General features: G+C 38.9%; 1 protein-coding gene across 1 annotated transcript; it reads left to right on the top strand.

Annotated features, from left to right (window-relative positions):
- The first annotated feature begins 404 nt into the window (after positions 1-404).
- On the top strand, positions 405-21,611 carry frmpd2 (FERM and PDZ domain containing 2). The gene is made up of 28 exons (XM_073866572.1): positions 405-658; positions 752-873; positions 977-1,140; positions 1,303-1,368; positions 1,474-1,653; positions 2,360-2,414; positions 2,494-2,563; positions 3,981-4,119; positions 4,193-4,264; positions 4,349-4,523; positions 4,702-4,837; positions 4,917-5,055; positions 5,362-5,513; positions 8,076-8,262; positions 8,373-8,532; positions 11,823-12,015; positions 12,097-12,170; positions 12,470-12,547; positions 12,639-12,746; positions 13,501-13,624; positions 13,704-13,875; positions 13,966-14,064; positions 14,859-14,949; positions 15,121-15,206; positions 18,200-18,374; positions 19,146-19,357; positions 19,446-19,512; positions 19,654-21,611. Exons 2-28 carry the CDS (start codon positions 753-755, stop codon positions 19,701-19,703), a joined length of 3,345 nt encoding a protein of 1,114 aa, XP_073722673.1. The 5' UTR covers positions 405-658; position 752; the 3' UTR covers positions 19,704-21,611.
- Positions 21,612-22,882: the final 1,271 nt, after the last annotated feature.

Genomic DNA, 22,882 nt, shown 5'->3' with positions numbered 1-22,882 from the left:
TGAACACAACTTTTATGAAATTTGAAGTCTAAATGCGCTTATTAGAAATGAAAAGCCAACCAAGTGAACTACACTTCGGCTTCTCAGCATCAGCGTCATCACCACCAAACTTCTGACAACTCATTAAAACTTCATCAAACACATTTAAAAACGTGTTCCCTGATAAGGAAATACTTTGTGGATGAATCTTTGTTGGGTATCATGCCCATTTTGTATTGTTTTTGAGATCTTCATGCATGATGACGTTTGAAGTCTGTAGTCCCAACATGTAGTCCCAACATCAGCCCATTAATTTTTTATGTTTTATTCTACGACATAAAACACACAAGTAATACCCTCACTCATGACTTTTAAAAGCTTTAAGGTGTCTTTTACAGGGTGGTTGAAAACAAGTTGACTTTATCAACTTTTTCAACACAGCTACCAGATCTGTGTACGTTAGTGGCATCATGTGGCATCTTCTGTTCACCTAACATGCATGTTTTTTGGACTGTGGAAGGAAACCAAAGAACTTGGAGCAAACCTACGCTGACACAGGGAGAACATGCTAACTCCACAGAGAAAGGCCTATTAACTCACTTAAGGCTCGAACCAGAGACCTTTCAGCTGTTCTTGCTACCCACTAAGTCACTGAGTCACCCACCACGACCCATTTAATGTAAATATGCAATTATCTTATGCAATTGTATTTTTAGAGATACATGACATTCTACCTACAGTATGATCTGCTTATGTGTATTGTGGCTGGCAGAATGAGCATATTTGTAACCCTGGGCGAGGTACTGGAGTCACGAGGAGCATCTCTGGAGGAAGATGAAGTCTGGGCTCTCCTCCAAGTTTCAGCAAAAGCTTTGATAGACATCTCCAGCAAAAGTAGAGATCCTCTTTTGACATGTTTTCTTTAGTACCCTCCAGTCACCCCAAAGCTTTGAAAGGCCTAATCATGTTACCATCTTGTTGATTTCCCTTTATAAAGATCCTGGTAACATGTGCTGTGTCATCAGCCCCTGTTCCACACTCCTCTCGACAAGCGGCAGGATCGCCTTCAAGACCTGCAGCCGTTCTGAGGATCTGGCCTCATTCACCTCCCCAGAAATATCTCAGAGCAGCGCTTACCCCAAGATGCAGGCCACAGAGAAAGTAAGATTATGTGAAATTATTGGAGATGTTTTTCAGGTAGACCTTCCTCTGTTGACTTGAAGGTTAAGGGGTGATGAGTGTAAAGGTGAGCTTTACAGTGTAGGTGTAGTCGAGCTGCTTTACACGTGATTTTACTAACACATTTGTTTGCTCTAAATTTAGATGGTGGTTTACTCTTTAGGTATGACGTTGTATTGGACAGTGGATTATCTACTTCCACAAAATCAGGTGCGTTTATTTTTGGTCAAGTTCACAATACATTCTAATCATTTCCTTTTTTCAGCTTGTCAGTGATGTAAAGTCGCCATATGTTATTGTTTAATTCATTTCTAGCCTGTCCAGCTCAGTGACCACCTGAACAGCCTTTTACTGAGCATGTGTGAAGACTTGCCGCATAAGCGAGTAAACTTACTGACAGTGTTAGAGATGTGTGAAGAACACCATAAGAGCGCTCTTCTATTCAGACCAGAGAACGTCATCAAACAGATGGCAGAAGATGTACTACAGATAGATGTGAGTTGGTCGTTCAAAGTACATTTTGTAGATGCTTTTATCTAATGCAACTTACAGTGAATTACAAGGATATTTTTATCAGTTTGTGTGTTTCCTGGGAATTGAACCCATGACATTTGTGCTGCTAACACAAAGCTCTACCAGTCGAGTTACAGGAATATGTACTACACACTAAAAGGATAGTTTACCAAAAAATGAAAATTCTGTCATCACTTACTCTCGTATTTTTACAAACCTGAATAAATTTCTTTGTTTTGATGAACACGAAGGAAGATATTTAGAGGAATGTTTGTAACCAAACCAATCATGAGCCCCATTCACTTCCACCGTATGAAAAAAGAATACTATGAAAGTGATTGGGGCTCATGAATGGTTTGGTTACAAACATTCCTCAAAATATCTTCCTTCATGTTCATCAAAACAAATGAATATATACAGGTTTGTAACAACATGCGAGTGAGTAAGTGATGATAGAGTTTTCATTTTTGGGTAAACTAGGGCTATCAGAAAAAATGTAGTTAGTAAGTAACAGTTTTACTTTCCATGTCAATTTTAGTATCTCATATAGCACAATAATGTTCATTAAAGCTGTGCACCTCAAATATCTCACTTTTTGTAACCAATGGTTATAGCTAATCATAATTTCATGTCTTTTAACAAGCATCCATCACACATGCCTTCTTTGGTCAAGGTTTTTATTTTCTAGGTTCGTGCTGCACATCTCACAGACCAAAGACAGATGGTCAGAGAAAGACTTCGAGGTGTGTTTCTCACAACCCATTTTTTTTATAAATATGAGTTTAACTAAATACATTTGCAAACCATCATCTTATCCCATAGGTGCTTCATGTCAAAAATATGTTTGGCCATTTAAAGGGAACAGAACAACACCACAAGCAAACTTTAGCAGGTATAGTCTTAAATTAATCCACATTTGCCACAAATTTTTCTTCTGTGACTGAAGTACTAAAAAAACAGGATTTTAGCATCTGCTTTTCTGATCATGATGAAATTATATTGATATCATAATACTGCGACGCTTTACAGTTTTTATCCTCTTATATATGCATTGAACTTGTGCAATTGCATTCTTGGATAGATTTGGGTTTTCCGTATGTGATTTTTTTTATAATGGCACATGCTTGTTTTAATGTGTATTTATTGCTTTGGGCTCTTTAAAGCTCTGCATTGTGTTAAATCCCTGCTGAAAAAACCAGCATACCAGCAAGACCAGCATATGTTGTGTTTTGGTGCTTGTTTGCTAGTGAACACCAGCTAAACCAGCATCAGCACCAGCTAAACCAGCACCAAACCAGCATTAGCACCAGCTAAACCAGCATTAGCACCAGCATCCCATGTTGGTCATACCAGCATATGTTGTGTTTTGGTGCTGGTATGCTGGTGACCACCAGCTAAATCAGCATAGACCAGCATAATTCGCATGCTGGTCCATGCTGGTTTGCTGCTGGTTTTTACAGCAGGGATCTCCTTTCCCCACTCAGTATTAATGTAAAAAATATATAATATTAAATGTGAATATAATTATTACAAGCAAAGGTTTGATTATAGAGTGCCGCAGGACATACTCTGAGAATAAATCATTGTTGGGAATTGTGTCCATGTTGCATTGTTTTTAAAATCTTCATGCATAGGGGTGACCATACGTGACATTTTCCTGGGACTCGTCCTGGCCAGGATTTCCGGTGCATCTTCTGGAAGTCGTATTTGTCCACCGCTTCATCGAGGTTTAATATTTCAGGTTCTATTTCAAAAAAGCAACAGTTATATTGCAAGGTAAGAATGAAACTACAATGGTTGTTTATGTTTTTAACTAAACTGTCAGAACCTCGATGACGTATGCGGTCAACAAATACCACTTCCGGAAGACGCACCCAAAATCCTGCCCAGGACTCGTCCAGGGAAAATGGCACTTATGGAAACCCTATTCATACGTGATGATGTTTAAAGTCCCTGGCAATGTCTGTAGTGCCACCCTTTCAAAGACACGTACTGTAAAAGCTTTAAAAGCCACGAGTGGGGGTATTACTGGTGTCTTTTATCATGTCATAGAATAAAACGTGTAAATATGTTTCCCCAAGATCTCATTTAAGGTGTTTAAGAAAAATCCCATTAAAAAACATACTTTGGGAGGTTGGAACCGGAAGTGCTAAAATGCTAACTTGCTTCCGGGTTTTGCCTACAACAATAGGCATCCCTGCGGCACTCTACTTGTCCATATTTGACCACGGGTTTAAACAACCCAACATTTTTGTGTTTGGAAGAAAGCTTTTTATTTTACATCCAAACTCACAGCTTTGCTCTTCTAGAAGCTGTCATAATTCACATCAGAGAAGCCAAAACAGCATATGGCTGACTCAAAGTCCTTATCTCAGAAGAAGACTGTTCAACTCAAGGCCCAATCAAATGTTTGACTCTGCATTTAGCTTTAATGAAACAAAAATAAAGGTAATATCCCTCCCTCTTTTTTACGGCTTATAACCTATTTTGTCATTTGACAAATTGTTGAAATTTTTTACAGGATATGGGCCCAGAATTCATCAGAAAGTTGGATGAACCTCTTGTCATGCTAGAGCTGCCTAATTCTTTAGTGGTCAGTTTATTTTCTATAAAAGCAGATGTAGTGACTCTGAACCAAATTATTTGTTACATAATATCTCTCTCTCTCTCTGAGTAGTCAAACAAAGGAAGGTTCATTTCAAACCAAAGGGACTTAAGAGTTTTAATGCCAAATGGACTGAACATTGTAGTCAGGTGTGATGTGAAGTCGAGAGCAGGGGACATCTTTGATATGATCATCGCTCATTCAAATCTTGTGGAACATTTTTACTTTGGCCTCGCATACAGTGATGGTAACTTGCATGTATTGTATATTTTTATAATTGTTATGGTATATTTTATGAAATATTCATAGTTCATTTAATTTTGATTGTTAATGCACATTATACTGTTATAATGCAAGAAAAACAATTGATGTTTATTTATTTATTTATATATATATATATATATTCTTTTTTTTTTCATTTTTAGGTGATGAATTTTTCTTCATTAACAATGAAACCAAAATTTCAAAAGTTGCCCCAGACTGCTGGAAAAAAGTGCCCACTGCTACATTTACACTTTATTTTCGAATCAAATTGTTTGTGAACGACATCTCTCTTCTTCTGTAAGTCTTTTCTGACTCACTTTGTGGTGTTTTTGTTACCGTGGCCCAACGTTTTCCTTCATTATGTTCACTGCGTCAGACACCAGCTGACCCGTCACCAGTACTATCTTCAGCTGAGACGGGACCTTTTGGAGGACAGGTTGCCCTGTAATAAAGAGACTTGCTTGTTTCTTGGTGCCTTAGCTCTTCAGGCTGAGTGTGGGGACAGTTTACCTGAGGTAGATTAGACTTCATTTGATTGAATTCTTGTGTTTATTGTCAAGGTTGTAGTCTCCATCTGTGTATATGATATCACATTAAATGGTGCCAAAAATATAATGACATAGTGAGAGAAGATATAAATAAATGCTTATAAATAACAGTGTCACACCTGCAGAAGGCATTAAGAAAACATATCATGTCATATTTATATTAAGCAATCACTCAGTGGTTATGTAATAATATTTTGTGTGCAACATTTTTTTTGGATAAACACTCTGTTTGTAAGTGTTTTTTTTACCATGATCAAAAGCTCTTTTTTGCAGGTTTATGGGAAGAACTACTTTCAGCCTGAGCATTATGTTTCCAAGAGTGTGTTACAGAAAATGGCAATGCCTTGCCTTAAAGAGAAATTACTACAATTACATGCAAAAAATGCAGACATGGCTGTTGAGGAGTCAGAGCTTGAGTTTCTTAAGGTTTGTCATGTTTGTTCTTATATAAGGACTGCTTGGTACTGCTATTTACACTGCAGGTATCACGAAATTACGTGACTATTTCACGCATGGACCAGCGTTAAAATGTCATGCTTTGCCACGTTTGAGCGTGAGCATGTCACGCTTTTCTGTTTGTGTCACTGTCACGTATTGGTTACTCGACTTTTTTGTCCTAATTTCTTAACATTGTCGCTTCGGTTTAGGGTTAGATTTACATAAAATGACATCCTTACCTAAACAAACTCTAACCCCAACGTCAGGTGACAATTGGTTAAAGTTTAGAAAATATAAAAGAATAAGTCTTGTATCTTTTTTTTTATAAACCAATACTTAAAGTGACAAATACTTAAAGTGACATATAACACAATCACCAAATCTAACCCTAAACCGAAGCGACAATGGTTTGAAAATAGGACAAAAAAGTTGAGTAACCAATACGTGACAGCGACACAAACAGAAAAGCGTCACATGCTCACGCTCAAACGCGGCAAAGCGTGACATTTTCACGCTGGTCCATGCGTGAAATAGTCACGTAATTTCGTGATATAGGGTTGGCAGATCACTGGTCAAAAAAGAATCGTCACTACCAGCGTCATTGCTAAATGCAAGATTAGCTTACCCTTGCTGCCCGTCAAGCAAACCAAGTGTTGTCATCTATGTTTTGTTGTTCAAGTTAAAAAAAACTTCAGGTGAAAAACATTCACATGCTGAGAATCAAGAACACCATGCCACCAACATGCTCCATTGCTCCTGTGTTGTGTGTTTGTATGTATTGCGTTTACAATGATGTCACAGCAGTAGAGGCGGCGCAACTGTAGCAATAACTCTCAGCCCAGTCTCACGAAATTACGTACCTATTGTCACATAAATTTTTGATTATTTTTCGTGATACTGTCACAGATTTCCGTGTTTTTTTCGTGGCTGTATCACGAATTTCTGTTTGAGTGTCATTGTCATGTATTGGTTGCTCAACTGTTTTGTCCTATTTTCTTACCATTGTCACTTTGGTTTAGGATTAGATTTACATAAAATTACATCCTTACCCAAACCCAACTCTAACCCTAATGCCAGGCGACAATTGTTTAAAATTATGAAAATAGAAAAAAATTCACAGAAAAAATTGTACAAACCAGTACTTAAAGTGACATACTAACGTAAACACCAAATATAACCCTAAACTGAAGCGATAATGGTTTAAAAATAGGAAAAAGCAGTTGAGTAACCAATATGTGACAATGACACATAAACAGAAATTCGTGATACAGTCAAGAAAAAACACAGAAATTCGTGACAGTATCACGAAAAAGAATTAAAAATGTATGCGACTATAAGTACGTCATTTCTTGAGACTGGGTTACAGCTCTATAATCCCACCCACTCTGTAGCGCCACTATTAAGTGCAAAGGAAAAGCAAATCAAGCCTAAGGCCTTGTCCACACGGACACGGGTATTTTTATAACCATGAGTTTTTTCACACGGTTCGGCCGTTCGTCCACACGAAACCGCAGTATCAGGGCACTGAAACCGAGCATATTTCAAAACCCCGGCCAGGGTGAGCTTTTTAAGAAACCCCGGTTACAGTGGTGTCGTGTAGAGAGTAAAACCGGGGGTTTTGCCTTGCGACGTCAGAGTGTGCGCCGTTATCCACTGTGTTTGACGTCAAGATTGTGGGCCGCGACTGCTTTGTTGATGATTCTGTGCAATGGCGGACGTATCTTGCTAATAATAACTGTGCCAACAGGGCTTCTAACATGTATACAGATAGATGCTCAGTTATCTCACTATATTGCGGAACACGATTTGGGTTATATCCCCGCCTGCTGGTGTGGCATGCTCTTAACAGCGCTTGATAGCGTGCTTTTGCTTCATCGTGTGGATGGATATTTAATTTAAACCGAGCATGTGTAGACGGGATTTTTTTTAGGGAAAACTCCAGTTATAAATATACCCGTGTCCGTGTGGACTAGGCCTGAGTTAAGCAAGCTGGGCAATGTGGTGCCCAATGGCGTCGTACCACACAATGGAAAAGTGGCTTCCTGTTGCCCATCCATCGTTTAAACCAGGGGGATGTTTCCCAAAAGCATCGTTAGCTAACTATGGTCATTGTTACCAAACTCCATATTTGCTTTTGGGACATGCACCCAAGGTTTGTTTATTAACACAGAGAGTGATAATGTCTACTTATATTAATTGACTGAATTAATGTTAGAAAATTGCTGTAAATGACAAACATCTAATGACTACTTTATCTTCTATTTGTTCTCTGTTTTTTCTCTTTATTTTTGAAGTTTTATTCAATCGCAATTACATCATTCCGGGGTTCTCCCGGGGTACTGAAGTTCGTACGCACATATACACTCTTCAAAGCAGAGTTTTAACTATTTTGACAAATGAAAAGACAAAAGAAATTAAAAGGTTTCGGAAACACCCGAATCATTGAACTATGCTGAAATTTTGGGAAACGCACCCCTGGTCAGTTGTAGATGTCTTAAGTTATATAATCTGTCAAGTTATCTTGACAGCACTGATTTAAATCCCCCACCGACCATTCAACAGCTTCCGGAGTATGGAGTGCTGTTTCACCGTGTGGCTCGTGAAAAGAAGCATGTCAACGGAGAGCTGCTTCTGGGAGTGTGTGCCAAAGGTGTCATTGTGTATGAAGTTATAAATAACTCCCATACCGCAAGCCTCAGATTCCACTGGAGAGAGATTACCAGTATCACCTCAGCCGTGAGTCAACACAAATGCAAGACAGACATTAAAAGTAAACAAGAATAAGTCTATGGTTAAATGAATGATGAGCATAATGACAATTAATCCCATTCTTCTCATTATCACAGCGATGCAGATTTGTTATTGAGAGCTGGACTAGTAAAAAGAAGCTCACTTTTCTGACTGAAAGGTCAAAAGTTGCCAAATACCTCTGCGACCTCTGCTCTGCGCAGCACAAGTTTCACAAGGAGATGAGCTCTCGCCAACTCACCCACAGACTTGGTTCAGGTTAGTTCATATCCAACCTCGTACATACACTTTACACTGACTTTAAAGTGATTAGTGTTCCGGCTTCATTGTGTTAATGCTATGGGAATGTTTTGGGCACACACCTGTGTCTGAAGCAGAGGTCTTCATGGGTCCAAAGAAATGTCAATGAGACAAAATGACCCGAATCAAACATGCATAAATATATATTTTTTTAAAGAAATACCCTGAGACAAACCCGAGAAAAATAAGCCGCCTTTCCATTGTACACGATAACTAATGGCCGATAAACCGGAAATCATTCATTCCCTGTGGAGAGTCGCAAAGGGGCTGCGTGAGGTGACGACTATCTGCGGATGAATCATTTTCGGATCTGCTTTTTGAGTGTTGGATCCGTTAAAAAAAAGTAACTTGTGCGTCTACACCGCATGCGATATGCTGACCGGAAGTGATATATTTCAGTGTATTAAAATCAAAAACTGTGTGAGGTAAAAATTATTCATCTTTTTTTACTTTATTAGTAAAATTTGAATCCTTTTAAAAAAGATTTATTACTGATAATTAATAAATTATTAATTTAATATGCACACGTTATTATTTTTAATCTTGTCTCAATATGTTCTCTCAAAAAATATTGCCAGTCTTTGTCATATATGCATAGCTGTTTATTGTTTCATTCATTTGTATTCATTTATTTATTACACTACTGAATATGTGTAGATTGAAGGCTCTTGCACTTAAATGAGCTTCTCTCCCATGTTGGCATGGATTTACGATTAAACTGACATTGCTTGACGATTACCACTAGGGGGCAAACGCCGGCAGTCGTGTCCGAATGTCGTGTAGAGTGGAAATGCGGCTTTTAGACCTGAGTCCGACCTGACCCAGTGGCCATTTTTTTGCAACATGATCCACAAGGTTTCGTGGTGTGGTCGCGGAATGTTTTGCTCATTTATTCGTGTCATTGTCACGGATCTCCGCATTTTCCGTGTCCATACCACAGACTTTCTTTTCCATGTCAGTTTCATGTATTGGTTACTCAATTGTTTTTCCTATTTTTAAAGACACACTATGCAGTTATTTTACCTTAATATAACAGCTTCAAAGTCATTTCGATGGTAAACGAAGTCATAATATGGCGAATCATCCTCCTGTTGAAGATCGGGGAGGACGCCGCTAGCAAAACCACCAATGCAAGCTTGAGAGAACCGCCCCTGACAAATCTCGCGAGAATCACGACTTGCTTTACGGCAACGACGTCACACGCGTTAGGCTTGTTCGACTTCGTGCAGCGCTGCAAGAACCGGCAGTCGGATGACGTAAAAGTACCGCGAGAATGATCCGAGACGACACTTTGACGTCATCCGGCTGTCGGTTCCTGCAGCGCTGCATGAAGTCAAACAAGCCTATAACAACAACTGCACGTGCGCATTTAAGACGTGATGCTCGATGAGGGAAACAGCTAAGAAAACCCGTTCGGAAGAGAGTAGAAAGCGAAAAAGAGAATCTGACCGAGTTAGGAACTGGACAAGAGTCCCACTCGGTCAGGTTTTTACTCGTTGGCGTGAGCTAATAGACAGCACTTGATGCAAAAGGGATGCTGATCTGGCGATCTTGTTGATGGACAAGTAAGTAAATCTCTTATTTGTAAATTTGTTTGCGGTCTATGTTGTATGTGGTTGCGCTTGCTTGTAGTGTGTATTTTTTTACTATGCTGTTCATTCATCCAGTGTTGATAATTAGACCAGTAAAATAACTTCAACAAGGGTCTAGCTAGCTTACGATCATAAGAGCATTTAGCAGACTTGCTAACAAACACTCGTTTCGCTTACATGGTTTTTTTTTTTGCCATCTAAACTCAAGTGTTGTGTTGTGATGTGTACGTAGTCATTTGTCTAATTTCGATTTCTTATGGCCAACGAATAACGGCCAATTTTATGAAATAATGCAACGTATACAATTAACTTTGTCAATGCATTTTGTAATGTTTACATTACAATTAAAAAACAAATTAAATTATACAGTAGACATAACGTTAAACTATAGACTGTTTACTTGTGATTAAGCTGCAATCTTGTAAAAACGTAATAAGCCAGCAAACGCGGTAGGCTACTTTATTATTATATGCCTACTCTACACTTGGCATAAACTTCTTATTATCCTATTACCATCATCTGTAGTTTAGTATACATGCAGTAGCCTAATATTTGTATGAAATTGTGAAACATTACCTGGTCATTATCTTCGGAGTCCATCTCTGCATATTCACGCCCAACACTATCCTTACAGGTAAGTACAGAGTGGGGGTGCGAAATTACGACAGTTGCAAGTTTTCCCCAGCGACTCTAGGGGTCGCTGTTTGACAAAATGTCAAACTGCATAGAATGCCTTTAAACCATTTTGCGTGGGTTTGGAGTTAGATTTGGGGTTTGGGTTAGGATGTTCCTTTTACTATTGGTTTATACAATTTTTTCCGGATTTTTAAACAATTTTCAACTGACGTTAGGGTTAGAGTTTGGTTTGGGTTAGGATGTCATTTTATGTTACAGAAAGTCGTTCTAACCCCAAACCCACGCAGAAATGATAGTAAAACATGAAAAACAATTGAGTAACAGTGGCACGGATGGATGAGCATGGTATTTCGTGACTGTGACACGGAAATTTGTGAGATTAGGTTGTTTTGTAACCCAACTGTACCCAAATATAAACGCACCAGTCAGTCAGAAAGAAACCCTGATGGCCTTGCATATAATTTGGCCCGCTGCTCCATTTTCTTTTTCTTTGTTATCTAATGACGACATCAAGGTAACCGCTAAAATGTGCATTCAAAATTGATTGACAGGTCTGTCTCAATGAAAATTAACCTACTGCCAGCCCCAGCGCTCTTGGCAAACAAAGGAGGTGTTGGAAAAGGATTCGATGTACACACACGAAATAGGTCAGGTTTTCTTGTGTCCGTTCAGCAAAAACTCATTCATTTTAAATTACCCAAGGCCACTAATATTTTACTAGACCCGTGTCCGAGGCACACATGAAACTTTTAGACCCAAACCTGCCTGAGTCGGACCTCAGGTTTTCGGATCCTGGTGGACCCAGGAGGACCTCTTGTCTGAAGCATCTGTAACATCATGCTAATTTATTGGCATGCATGAGACTGGGTAGAAAACATGCCAGAGACTAATGCTGTCCCAAACACTATGTGCTGGAGATAACAACACAATATGATATCCATTATTTTGGGGCTTTATTTTGGACATGCTGGAGGAAGGAAAGTTACTAAATCTAACCAGGACAGCCAAATATTTTTTTAGAGGAGAACATTGTGCAGTATGCCGCCATGTGCAGGGCCCAAAACAACACGATCAGAAAAATGTCTGAGGTAAAACTCAAAGATAGTTGCCTCAATGCCACTACTGGTGACTCCATGAGCAAGCTCTGTGAGGACACAGCCACCCGAATCCAGGCAAAGATCAAAGAACAGAGATGCTTATTAAACCACACAGGGTGAGCAGAACTGCATTACTCATTTTACAACCCTTTTTTAGTTTGTCTGTACTTGTTTTAACATTTGTGTTTTACCTTTAGCATCAACAGTCCAAGTTATTGTAGCTCTCAGAAGCGATGCTCTGAAATCCCTTCGATGTGCTCCCACCTAAAAGGTATGAATTGACTTGTCCCATTGTAAAATCAATTTCTTAACCCTGAAAATGGTAGATACCACAAAACCCTGTGCTAAAAACTTTAAATGGTTAAATAATTTTATGATTTACTCTTGCTTATGATGGTTACACTTAAAAAATGTTGATTCAATTTAAAAAAATAGATGTTTTACATTGTAGGGTTGTATTTGTCAAAAATGTCATTGTTAGTTCATGTTAGTTAATGCATTTAATAAATACAACATTAACATGCAACATAAAGTGTGACATAGACTTTGTAAAATGTCCTCTTCCCAAAGATACTCCAACATGTTCCCGATCCCCAGAGAGGGAAATAGTCTATGCTTCCCTCAAAAAGGATCCCAAAATTGGTCTTGGTAAGTGGCTTCTACTAACTCATACATAGCATAACATAATACATGTTGCATAACATCACACAATAGGTCTCCACTACATTTTTGGCACTAGGTATTGTCATTGTTGGAGAAGATAGTGCTGGGAGACTTGATTTTGGAATTTTTATTGCATCCATCGTACCTGGTGGTCCAGCTGACCAGGATGGACGCATCAAACCAGGTAAATCCTTAAAGGGATAGTTCAGCCAAACGTGATATTAAACCCATGATTTACTCACCCTCAAGCCGTCTGAGATGCACATGTCCATCATTTTTTAGAAGTTATTTTAGAAAATGTCCTAGATCTTTCAGTTTATAAAATATAAAGGTCCATCTCCTTCAAGTCCAAAAAAACAAAGGCCTTCTAGGGTTAATCCGTGCAGTTTTGTCATAGAAATATCTTTTTTTTTAAATTTATAAACAAAAATAACTAGTTTAGTAATGCCACCATCTTAGTCGTAACTAATATCTTAGTGGATGTGACTAAGATGGCGGCATTACTCGTTTATACAGTTTTAAATATGGATATTTCTATGACAAAACCGTACAGAATAAACTCAGAAGGCCTTTATTTATTCCCCTGGAGCCGGTTGGATTACTTTTGTGAAGGACAGAGGCACATTCTTTTGGACTTGAAGGAGGTGGACCACATATATTTATATTGAATAAAATGAAAGATCTAGGACATTTTCTAAAATAACTGAAAATGTGTTCGTCTGATAAATTATGGACATATGCATTGAGGGTAAGTAAATCATGGGTTTAATATAGTTTTTGGCCAAATTATCCCGTTAAGATCTGTTTGAAATCATTCATACTGTATTTCTTGTCATCTTGTGGCATAAAAAGCAATGAATAAAACATTATTTGCTCCAACAAATCATTTCAGAATCCACTTGTGAGCACAAGTTCTTATTGTGTTATATTTTCTGCAGGTGGTCGACTGATCTCTCTTAACCAGATCAGTCTGGAGGGTGTCACCTTCACTGAGGCTGCTGACATCATACAAAACAGCTCGAATGAGGTGGAACTTATTGTCTCACAGCCACAAGCTCTTTCAAGATTCATCTATTAGTTTCTTTTTTATATTTTGCTCCATACGAGATATCCATAAAGACTTATTTATTTCAGCTTTTTATAAGCATGGTGTCAGTGGTTGTATGACAGAGAGAAACTATGAATCTCAGAGTACCATACTGGTTGACAGTCGAGCTGGGGATGACTATTTAGATGAGCTGGTCAGTGTTATGATGACCCCTAAATCCATAAATAGGCTTCATGTACCTGAAGTTCGCATTATTAATGCACAGGTACAGTATTTATGTATATTGTTTTTTCTGAAGTTTTGTCCATTTCAGTAGGCCTATGATCATATCTATTGTATTATTTTGGTGTAAAAGGATGATTATTCCAGGTCAGCATCTCTGACAAGCCTGACACCTAAAGAGTTTTATCTGAAGCTTCGGAAAGCTAGGGGCAGTCTGGGCATCAGTATTACTGTAAGTGAACTGTTTTATATAATTTTTAGGAGTTAACATAAGTGTAATGAACATATGTGTAATGTAAAAGTAATAAAAAACTATAAATAGTCTTAATACAAATAAACTTCAAATTTTTTGAAGGCAGCATTTTTTTAAATAACTGCATGACTAATAAAGTTCTGCCAGCAGATTAAAGTTAAACAATGACACAAAACCTACTATGAGGACAACATCATTTTATAAAATGAACTATAAGGGCTCAGTCACACCAAAAGCGTTTATGGCAGTTGCAGGCGCCTTTTTTGAATGATATTCTATGGGCAGGGCGCGTTTGCGCGCTGTTTATGCGCGCCGAGCGCCTTGCGGTTTTCTGCCGCCTGCCGCGCACGCGTTTTTGAAGGAGCGCTGAGAGCGGAGGAGCGCCTGACGTCATTCGCGTCTTCCATTGTCCAATCGAATGAGGGGAGAGGCGGGCCTTACGTTGTGGTGAGTAAAGTTTACAGTTGCTTTGAAGAACCGGACTCCACTCGCTCACTCTCTCCTGCGTGTTTGTGCTCCCCTTATCCTCAAACAAGGTCAGAGCAAGCGCCCTCTTTTTAAAGTTTCTGCTAATATGACAGTTAACAGCAAAAGAGCGCTCACGCTTCAATATTTGATTGACAAGACAGCTGACTCGGTGGTTGCTTAGCAATATGAAAAGCCGCGCTGCACTGCTCTTTTTAAAAAAGGCAGTGCGTCGCGCCTTGCGTTTGCAAGCGTTTAAAGCGCTTTTGGTGTGACTGAGCCCTAAAGCATGATATTTGAACATACAGGGAGGTGTGAATACACATCACTATGGAGGTATTTATATCAAGAGCCTGGTACCAGGTGGAGTAGCAGAACAAGATGGACGTATACAGCCAGGTATGTTATTATCACAGATAATACTGAACAATCTCAAATCTGAAATGAAATTCAGTCATCATACTCTTATCACATTAATTAAAGTAAATGTTGGTTCATTTAAATCAACTGTGACAACATTGATGTAAAATGATGGTTGTATTAAGTGCATGTTCATATTTGTGTGGGTAGGGGACAAGCTGTTGGAAGTAGATGGCACCAGACTGCAGGGATTTACTGATCAGCAGGCTGTCGAATGCTTGGCAAGAACAGGGGAGGTAAGCTGACTCTCCATTACAATATGGATAACAACCAAAAACTACACACCAGCACTATTCACTTTCCCTGAGCAGCTTATGGCACTTTTCCATTGCATAGCACCCCACGTGTCGGGTCAGCTCACTTTTAGAGGCTTTTCCACTGGGTACATTAATACTTTTTAGTACCACCTCGGTTGAGGTTCCAAGCAAGCTGAGCTCATACTAAAACGTGAGATGAAAACACTGTAGATCACTGATTGGTCTGAGAGAATCGTCACTACCAGCGTCATGCTAAACGCAAGATTAGCTTTACCGTTGTGCATGTGCTGACTTGAGAAAACCTGTTGTCATCTGTGCTTTGTTGTAAGTTTCCAAACTCCTTTTAAGCGGTGAAAAAAATCCAAACGTGTGCAAACATTTTTTGTGGTGGTCAATTTAGATTTTGTAGCGGACTAAGAAATACATTAATGTATGGGAAACACTGCATTCCATAGGTTTGTGAAGAGCTTTTTTGAAGCCAATATTTGGCACAGCCTGCCATCACCATCTTGGCAGTTTGACACCGCGCATCAGTCGTGAAAAAATAAAAAAGGGTTAAAAGGCGGGATGTGGGTGAAGCTAAGGTGGCTGGTTGCTGAAACCACGCCAGCCTAGCTCGACGGTAGTGACAGCAGTGGCAGTTCACCCGTCACTCAAGTAGCCACGCCCTAATTATGCAGAACTTTAAGGCTTAATATAATTTAAACAAATGAGTTACCAAAAAATTCACACCCCTCACAGTTGTCATGAAGGGCAATATCACTTTTTGTACCAGGCTGTAATCATATTTTCTGCTGTAAAGTCTGGCATTTTAACATGAGGTTCTATGGGGATTGACTTCTTTTTGGAGCCAGCCTCTAGTGGCCAGTCAATGAATTGCAGTTTAAATCACTTCTGTGTTGGCTTCATCAGAGAGATCAGAAGGTTGCTCAATGAAAAAGCTAACCAAGCCAAAGTAAGGAGGATGAGCTGACACGACTTGACCTGTGGGGTGTGCAATAGAAAAGCGCCATTAGAGACAAAACTGTATTTTAATTCTGGCCATATTTAGAATTTTAAATTAATATAAATATATAACAAATATGTTGTGGCATAAGAATATTATGGTCATTATGTAATTGTATAGATCGGTGTGCCATTATGGTAGATCGGTGTGCCATTATGACATAATGTACGGTCTTGTTCAAAATAATAGCAGTACAATGTGACTAACCAGAATAATCAAGGTTTTTAGTATATTTTTTATTGCTACGTGGCAAACAAGTTACCAGTAGGTTCAGTAGATTCTCAGAAAACAAATGAGACCCAGCATTCATGATATGCACGCTCTTAAGGCTGTGCAATTGGGCAATTAGTTGAAAGGGGTGTGTTCAAAGAATAGCAGTGTCTACCTTTGACTGTACAAACTCAAAACTATTTTGTACAAACATTTTTTTTTTCTGGGATTTAGCAATCCTGTGAATCACTAAACTTATATTTAGTTGTATGACCACAGTTTTTTAAAACTGCTTGACATCTGTGTGGCATGGAGTCAACCAACTTGTGGCACCTCTCAGCTGTTATTCCACTCCATGATTCTTTAACAACATTCCACAATTCATTCACATTTCTTGGTTTTTTTTATATCACCCCACAAGTTCTCAATTGGATTAAGGTCTAGAGATTGTGCTGGCCACTCCATAACATTAATTTTGTTGGTTTGGAACCAAGACTTTGCCCATTTACTAGTGTGTTTTGGGTCATTGTCTTGTTGAAACAACCATTTCAAGGGCATGTCCTCTTCAGCATAGGGCAACATGACCTCTTCAAGTATTTTAACATATGCAAACTGATCCATGATCCCTGGTATGCGATAAATAGGCCCAACACCATAGTAGGAGAAACATGCCCATATCATGATGCTTGCACCTCCATGCTTCACTGTCTTCACTGTGTACTGTGGCTTGAATTCAGAGTTTGGGGGTCGTCTCACAAACTGCCTGTGGCCCTTGGACCCAAAAAGAACAATTTTACTCTCATCAGTCCACAAAATGTTCCTCCATTTCTCTTTAGGCCAGTTGATGTGTTCTTTGGCAAATTGTTACCTCTTCTGCACATGCCTTTTTTTTAACAGAGGGACTTTGCGGGGGATTCTTGAAAATAGATTAGCTTCACACAGACGTCTTCTAACTGTCACAGTACTTACAGGTAACTCCAGACTGTCTTTGATCATCCTGGAGGTGATCATTGGCTGAGCCTTTGCCATTCTGGTTATTCTTCTATCCATTTTGATGGTTGTCTTCCGTTTTCTTCCACGTCTCTCTGGTTTTGCTCTCCATTTTAAGGCATTGGAGATCATTTTAACTGAACAGTCTATCATTTTTTGCACCTCTTTATAGGTTTTCCCCTCTCCAATCAACTTTTTAATCAAAGTACGCTGTTCTTCTGAACAATGTCTTGAACGACCCATTTTCCTCAGCTTTCAAATGCATGTTCAACAAGTGTTGGCTTCATCCTTAAATAGGGGCCACCTGATTCACACCTGTTTCTTCACAAAATTGATGACCTCAGTGATTGAATGCCACACTGCTGTTTTTTTGAACACACCCCTTTCAACTAATTCAACTAATTGCCCAATCGCACAGCCTTAAGAGCGTGCATATCATGAATGCTGGGTCTTGTTTGTTTTCTGAGAATCTACTGAACCTACTGGTAACTTGTTTGCCACGTAGCAATAAAAAAATATACTAAAAACCTTGATTATTCTGGTTAGTCACATTGTACTGCTATTATTTTGAACAAGACTGTATGTCTGTATAATATAGGTAAAATGTATACCTTGATTGGTGAATGCACTGTAAATTAGCTTTGGATAAAATCATCTTGCCAAATGCATAAATGTTGTTTCAAAGCAGCTTTACACAAAAATCTTGCAGTATTAATGTCTTAAATCCCAGAATAACATTCCAAAAGATGAAAGCATCTCTTAACAGGTGGTGAACCTTGTGTTGGAAAGGGCCAGAGACCCTGAAGTGCCGATGTCACAGAACAGACTTACTGTTAACACTCCAGCTTCTGTAACAACACAGATGAAAAACACTTGCCCTGCCTTTACTATGACAACACCTTTCACCATCAAGCCTAAAGACTACAGCTTTGTGTCTGACGGTAATGAACAGATAAAATTATGCTGGGCTTTCTTGTTTATTTATTTTTTATTGTTTTTGTGATCAGGTGAAAGGTACTGTACATATTTTAACGGATACCAGTAAATGACCAGATCGGAAAAGAACTTCATGCCCCATTTATATACCTTGTATGCATTTCGATTGGAAAGTCTCTGATTTCATGACAAAAGATGGTACAAAACTGTCACATGGGGCAGTACCCTTTATAAAGGTCCTATTTAGGTACAGGTTTTTGAAAGGGTACCACCCCGGTGACCATTTCTTTCTGACAGTGACATATCACTCTCTACGTCAGTGTGTTATTGAATGTCAATGAGGCATTTGAATGTTAAAAAAAACATCATAAAGCTGGCATATTCCTTCTCTCTGTCATACTTTATTTGACAATGAGTCTGGACACATCCCCAAATTATCATTCATTTTACCATGTTGAATGATACGGGTGCATCAGGATTTATTATATTAAATGTAAGGCATTTAATAACATTTGCATAACTTTCCAGAAAGTGCAATGAAACCAGTGAGCTGTTTTGTCATTGTGCTTTGCTAGCAAACACAGGTTATTGCAAAAGGCTTATTCTAGTAGCAGACTAAAATGCATGTCTTCACTTCATGTATATCAGCACATTTGTTTTGTCTCAATACGCACACCAGTATTGTTTTTTGTAAAAAAACATCCAAGTCCTGGATTAATCTAAACCCTGTCCAGGAAACCGCCCATTTATGTCTCAATCTGTACTTCTAACCCCAGACAACATCTTTAAGGTGACACTAAAGAAGAGACTGAACGGTTTGGGCTTTAGTTTATTCATCTCAGAACTGGACACTTCCCTCGACTGTGGCACTATTGTCCGGATAAGGACGCTTTTCCCAGGTCAGGCTGCAGAGGAAAGTGGCCAAATTCAGCAAGGGGATGTCATTCTGTCTATTAATGGAGAGACACTAAAGGGGTTGTCTTATCAGGTAATGATCTATTTGAATCATAACATCCAATATATGTAATATGTGATCATATTTACTATTGTTTGTCTGGTGAAATCTGACCATAAAGCAAGTGCTGCAGTTATTGAGAAACTCTCCATCAGATGTACAGCTTGTGCTTTGCCGCCCTGCTAAAGGTACGGTATGAAAATAATTCAAAACACTGACACACAAACATACAATATGTATTGAATTTTAATTAGCTGGATTTAGATTTTAACTGAAAAATGTCCATGCTGCTTGGTGATGACAAAAAACTTTTTGTTTTTGTTCTAAAGGGACGCTACCACTTATATCTGAGAATATCGGCCAACTGACTTGTAGCTGAACCATAAAGGATATCATCTGGGTGTTTAATGAAGGACTTTTCTATGGAAGAGGAATTGTAATGCATTATAGGGAATGATGAATTTTCAAGAGGAAATTTCAAAACTGGATGAAGCTGGACTTCCTGATTTACCCCAAAATTAGTATTTTTAGGAAGCTGTTATGTCACAGTCTAATTATCCCAATAATGCTAAGAAATGCATAAAATTTGAATTTAAAATAATTTTGTGTAATTCCCACTTAATTCTGGGCTGTCTTCTTTTAAATGGATTTTTCATCCAAATATGAAAATTCTGTCATAATTTATATACCCTCATGTTGCTTACTGCAAAGACAGCTTACCCACTGCAAGTTGTCCTTAAGGTGGCATTGTAACCTCATAAACAAATCACTCGGACTTAAAAAATAGCAAACCCATTGTATGACATTTTGTCTATGTGTTTTTTTACAATTTACTTTAATTGCCACATTTTTTGTCGTAATTAGAAAGTGAATGTTTTTTGTGCCTTGCTTTTACAAAGCCATCATACACTCACCTAAAGGATTATTAGGAACACCATACTAATACTGTGTTTGACCCCCTTTCGCCTTCAGAACTGCCTTAATTCTACATGGCATTGATTCAACAAGGTGCTGAAAGCATTCTTTAGAAATGTTGGTCCATATTGATAGGATAGCATCTTGCAGTTGATGGAGATTTGTGGGATGCACATCCAGGGCACGAAGCTCCCGTTCCACTACATCCCAAAGATGCTCTATTGAGTTGAGATCTGGTGACTGTGGGGGCCATTTTAGTACAGTGAACTCATTGTCATGTTCAAGAAACCAATTTGAAATGATTCAAGCTTTGTGACATGGTGCATTATCCTGCTGAAAGTAGCCATCAGAGGATGAGTACATGGTGGTCATAAAGGGATGGACATGGTCAGAAACAATGCTCAGGTAGGCCGTGGCATTTAAACAATGCCCAATTGGCACTAAGGTTCCTAAAGTGTGCCAAGAAAACATCCCCCACACCATAACATCACCACCACCAGCCTGCACAGTGGTAACAAGACATGATGGATTCATGTTCTCATTCTGTTTATGCCAAATTCTGACTCTATCATCTGAATGTCTCAACAGAAATCGAGACTCATCAGACCAGGCAACATTTTTTCAGTCTTCAACTGTCCATTTTTGGTGAGCTCGTGCAAATTGTAGCCTCTTTTTCCTATTTGTAGTGGAGATGAGTGGGACCCGGTGGGGTCTTCTGCTGTTGTAGCCCATCCGCCTCAACGTTGTGCGCGTTGTGGCTTCACAAATGCTTTGCTGCATACCTCGGTTGTAACGAGTGGTTATTTCAGTCAAAGTTGCTCTTTTATCAGCTTGAATCAGTCGGCTCATTCTCCTCTGACCTCTAGCATCAACAAGATATTTTCGTCCACAGGACTGCCACATACTGGATGTTTTTTCCTTTTCACACCATTCTTTGTAACCCCTAGAAATGGTTGTGCATGAAAATCCCAGTAACTGAGCAGATTGTGAAATACTCAGACTGGCCCATCTGTCACCAACAACCATGCCACGCTCAAAATTGCTTAAATCACCTTTCTTTCCCATTCTGACATTCAGTTTGCAGTTCAGGAGATTTTCTTGACGAGGACCAAACCCCTAAATGCATTAAAGCAACTGCCATGTGATTGGTTGATTAGATAATTGCATTAATGAGAAATTAAACAGGTGTTCCTAATAATCCTTTAGGTGAGTGTAGACTGTATGCCCAATGTGCTAATTGTAAGTTATAAGTAACACTCTATAATAAGGTTGTATTTGTTAAAATGATGGTTATGTAGTAAATGAAAAATAAACTTTTTTTCCTTTTTTGTTATGGCGACTAAAATAATGGGCAACACAGTGGTTCAGTGGTTGGCACTGCTGTCTCACAGCAAGAACGTTCTTGAGTTGTGCCTAGATGAGCCTGGCATCCTTTCTATATGTTGTTTGCATGTTATCCCTGTGCTAGCATGTGTGTCCTTCTGGTATGTCAGTTTCCCGCCACAGTCTAAAAACACGCAGATGAGGTAATTCTGAGTCACTAAATTGCCCTTGTGTGTGTGTGTGTGTTTGTGCGTGTGTGTGTGTGTGTGTGTGTGTGTGTGTGTGTGTGTGTGTGTGTGTGTGTGTGTGTGTGTGTGTGTGTGTGTGTGTGTGTGTGTGTGTGTGTGTGTGTGTGTGTGTGTAAATTGACTTATTATTTATTCAAGATGCTGGGAAAGGCTTAAAGTTCAAAGCTCCCCTGACCTTTGATAAGTGGCTTTGGAAATGGATGAATGTATGGACTAAAATTGTTGTGTTGCAGGGTACTTACAGTATGCAAAAGCTGTGATGCCAACCTGCTAAATTAACTCAAGTAAGAGGTATGTGTCAATGGAGAGGTTCTGGTCCCACTGGAGGTGGTTGTTGAGGGAGGAATGATCTCCAAACTTCTGATCATCATCAAATCAAGGATTTCAACAGGATTTTTGCCTTCAAAATCAGTCATGGCATACATTTTCCGTGGCTCTCCGTTAAGCTGTGCTGTATGTGAGAACTTTTTCCAGTATTATGAAACTGCTCGGGGTCAATCCAATCAAATGACAAGAAAATGCTAACATCATGCTAGAAGGCCCTGGTGACACCAACTTGAAATCTTGTTAGTCAATGCAATGATTTCATTGCCATTTTTCTTAAGCTGAAGGCGCCCACTCTGTTCGTTCTTAAGGCCTAGGCAGATTTCTTTGACCCTCGCAACACATGATGTCTGCTGCTGGCTGAAATATTATTGGGTAAATGCTCTATCATAAACAAACAGACAAACAGATTTAACAGACAAAACATTTGAGGATCTAAATTTTTCTCGAATGCCTGTGACAGGTTTGTGTGTCATATGCACTAGAGGGTGCTAAGGATCAACTCTTACAAATAGGCTGAAATTGTAGCAGTATATCTGTCTCTCTTAAAACAGCACATGTTGAAAACCACAGCTGACCATACAACTCTCGTACAAAAAATTACAAAACCTGCACTTTAAATATATTGTTTTTGTTTTATCAACTCGGATAAGTCATTTTTATTTACTGCAATCTAAATTCTGTTGGGTTGTTTTAAATCCAATGCTGGGTAAATATTAGACAGAACACATGTTGGGTGGTTAATAAA

The sequence above is a fragment of the Misgurnus anguillicaudatus genome, chromosome 4, assembly GCF_027580225.2.
Source record: "Misgurnus anguillicaudatus chromosome 4, ASM2758022v2, whole genome shotgun sequence".
Taxonomy (NCBI): Eukaryota; Metazoa; Chordata; class Actinopteri; order Cypriniformes; family Cobitidae; genus Misgurnus; species Misgurnus anguillicaudatus.
This window is presented reverse-complemented; position numbering and strand designations above follow the sequence as displayed.

Excerpts from the sequence above, each read along its gene's own strand:
- frmpd2 (XM_073866572.1), top strand. The coding sequence starts at position 753 with ATGAGCATATTTGTAACCCTGGGCGAGGTACTGGAGTCACGAGGAGCA. Across the intron at positions 1,654-2,359 it reads AAGATGTACTACAGATAGAT|GTTCGTGCTGCACATCTCAC; the intron begins GTGAGTTGGTCG and ends TTTATTTTCTAG. Across the intron at positions 19,513-19,653 it reads GCTTTGCCGCCCTGCTAAAG|GGACGCTACCACTTATATCT; the intron begins GTACGGTATGAA and ends TTTGTTCTAAAG.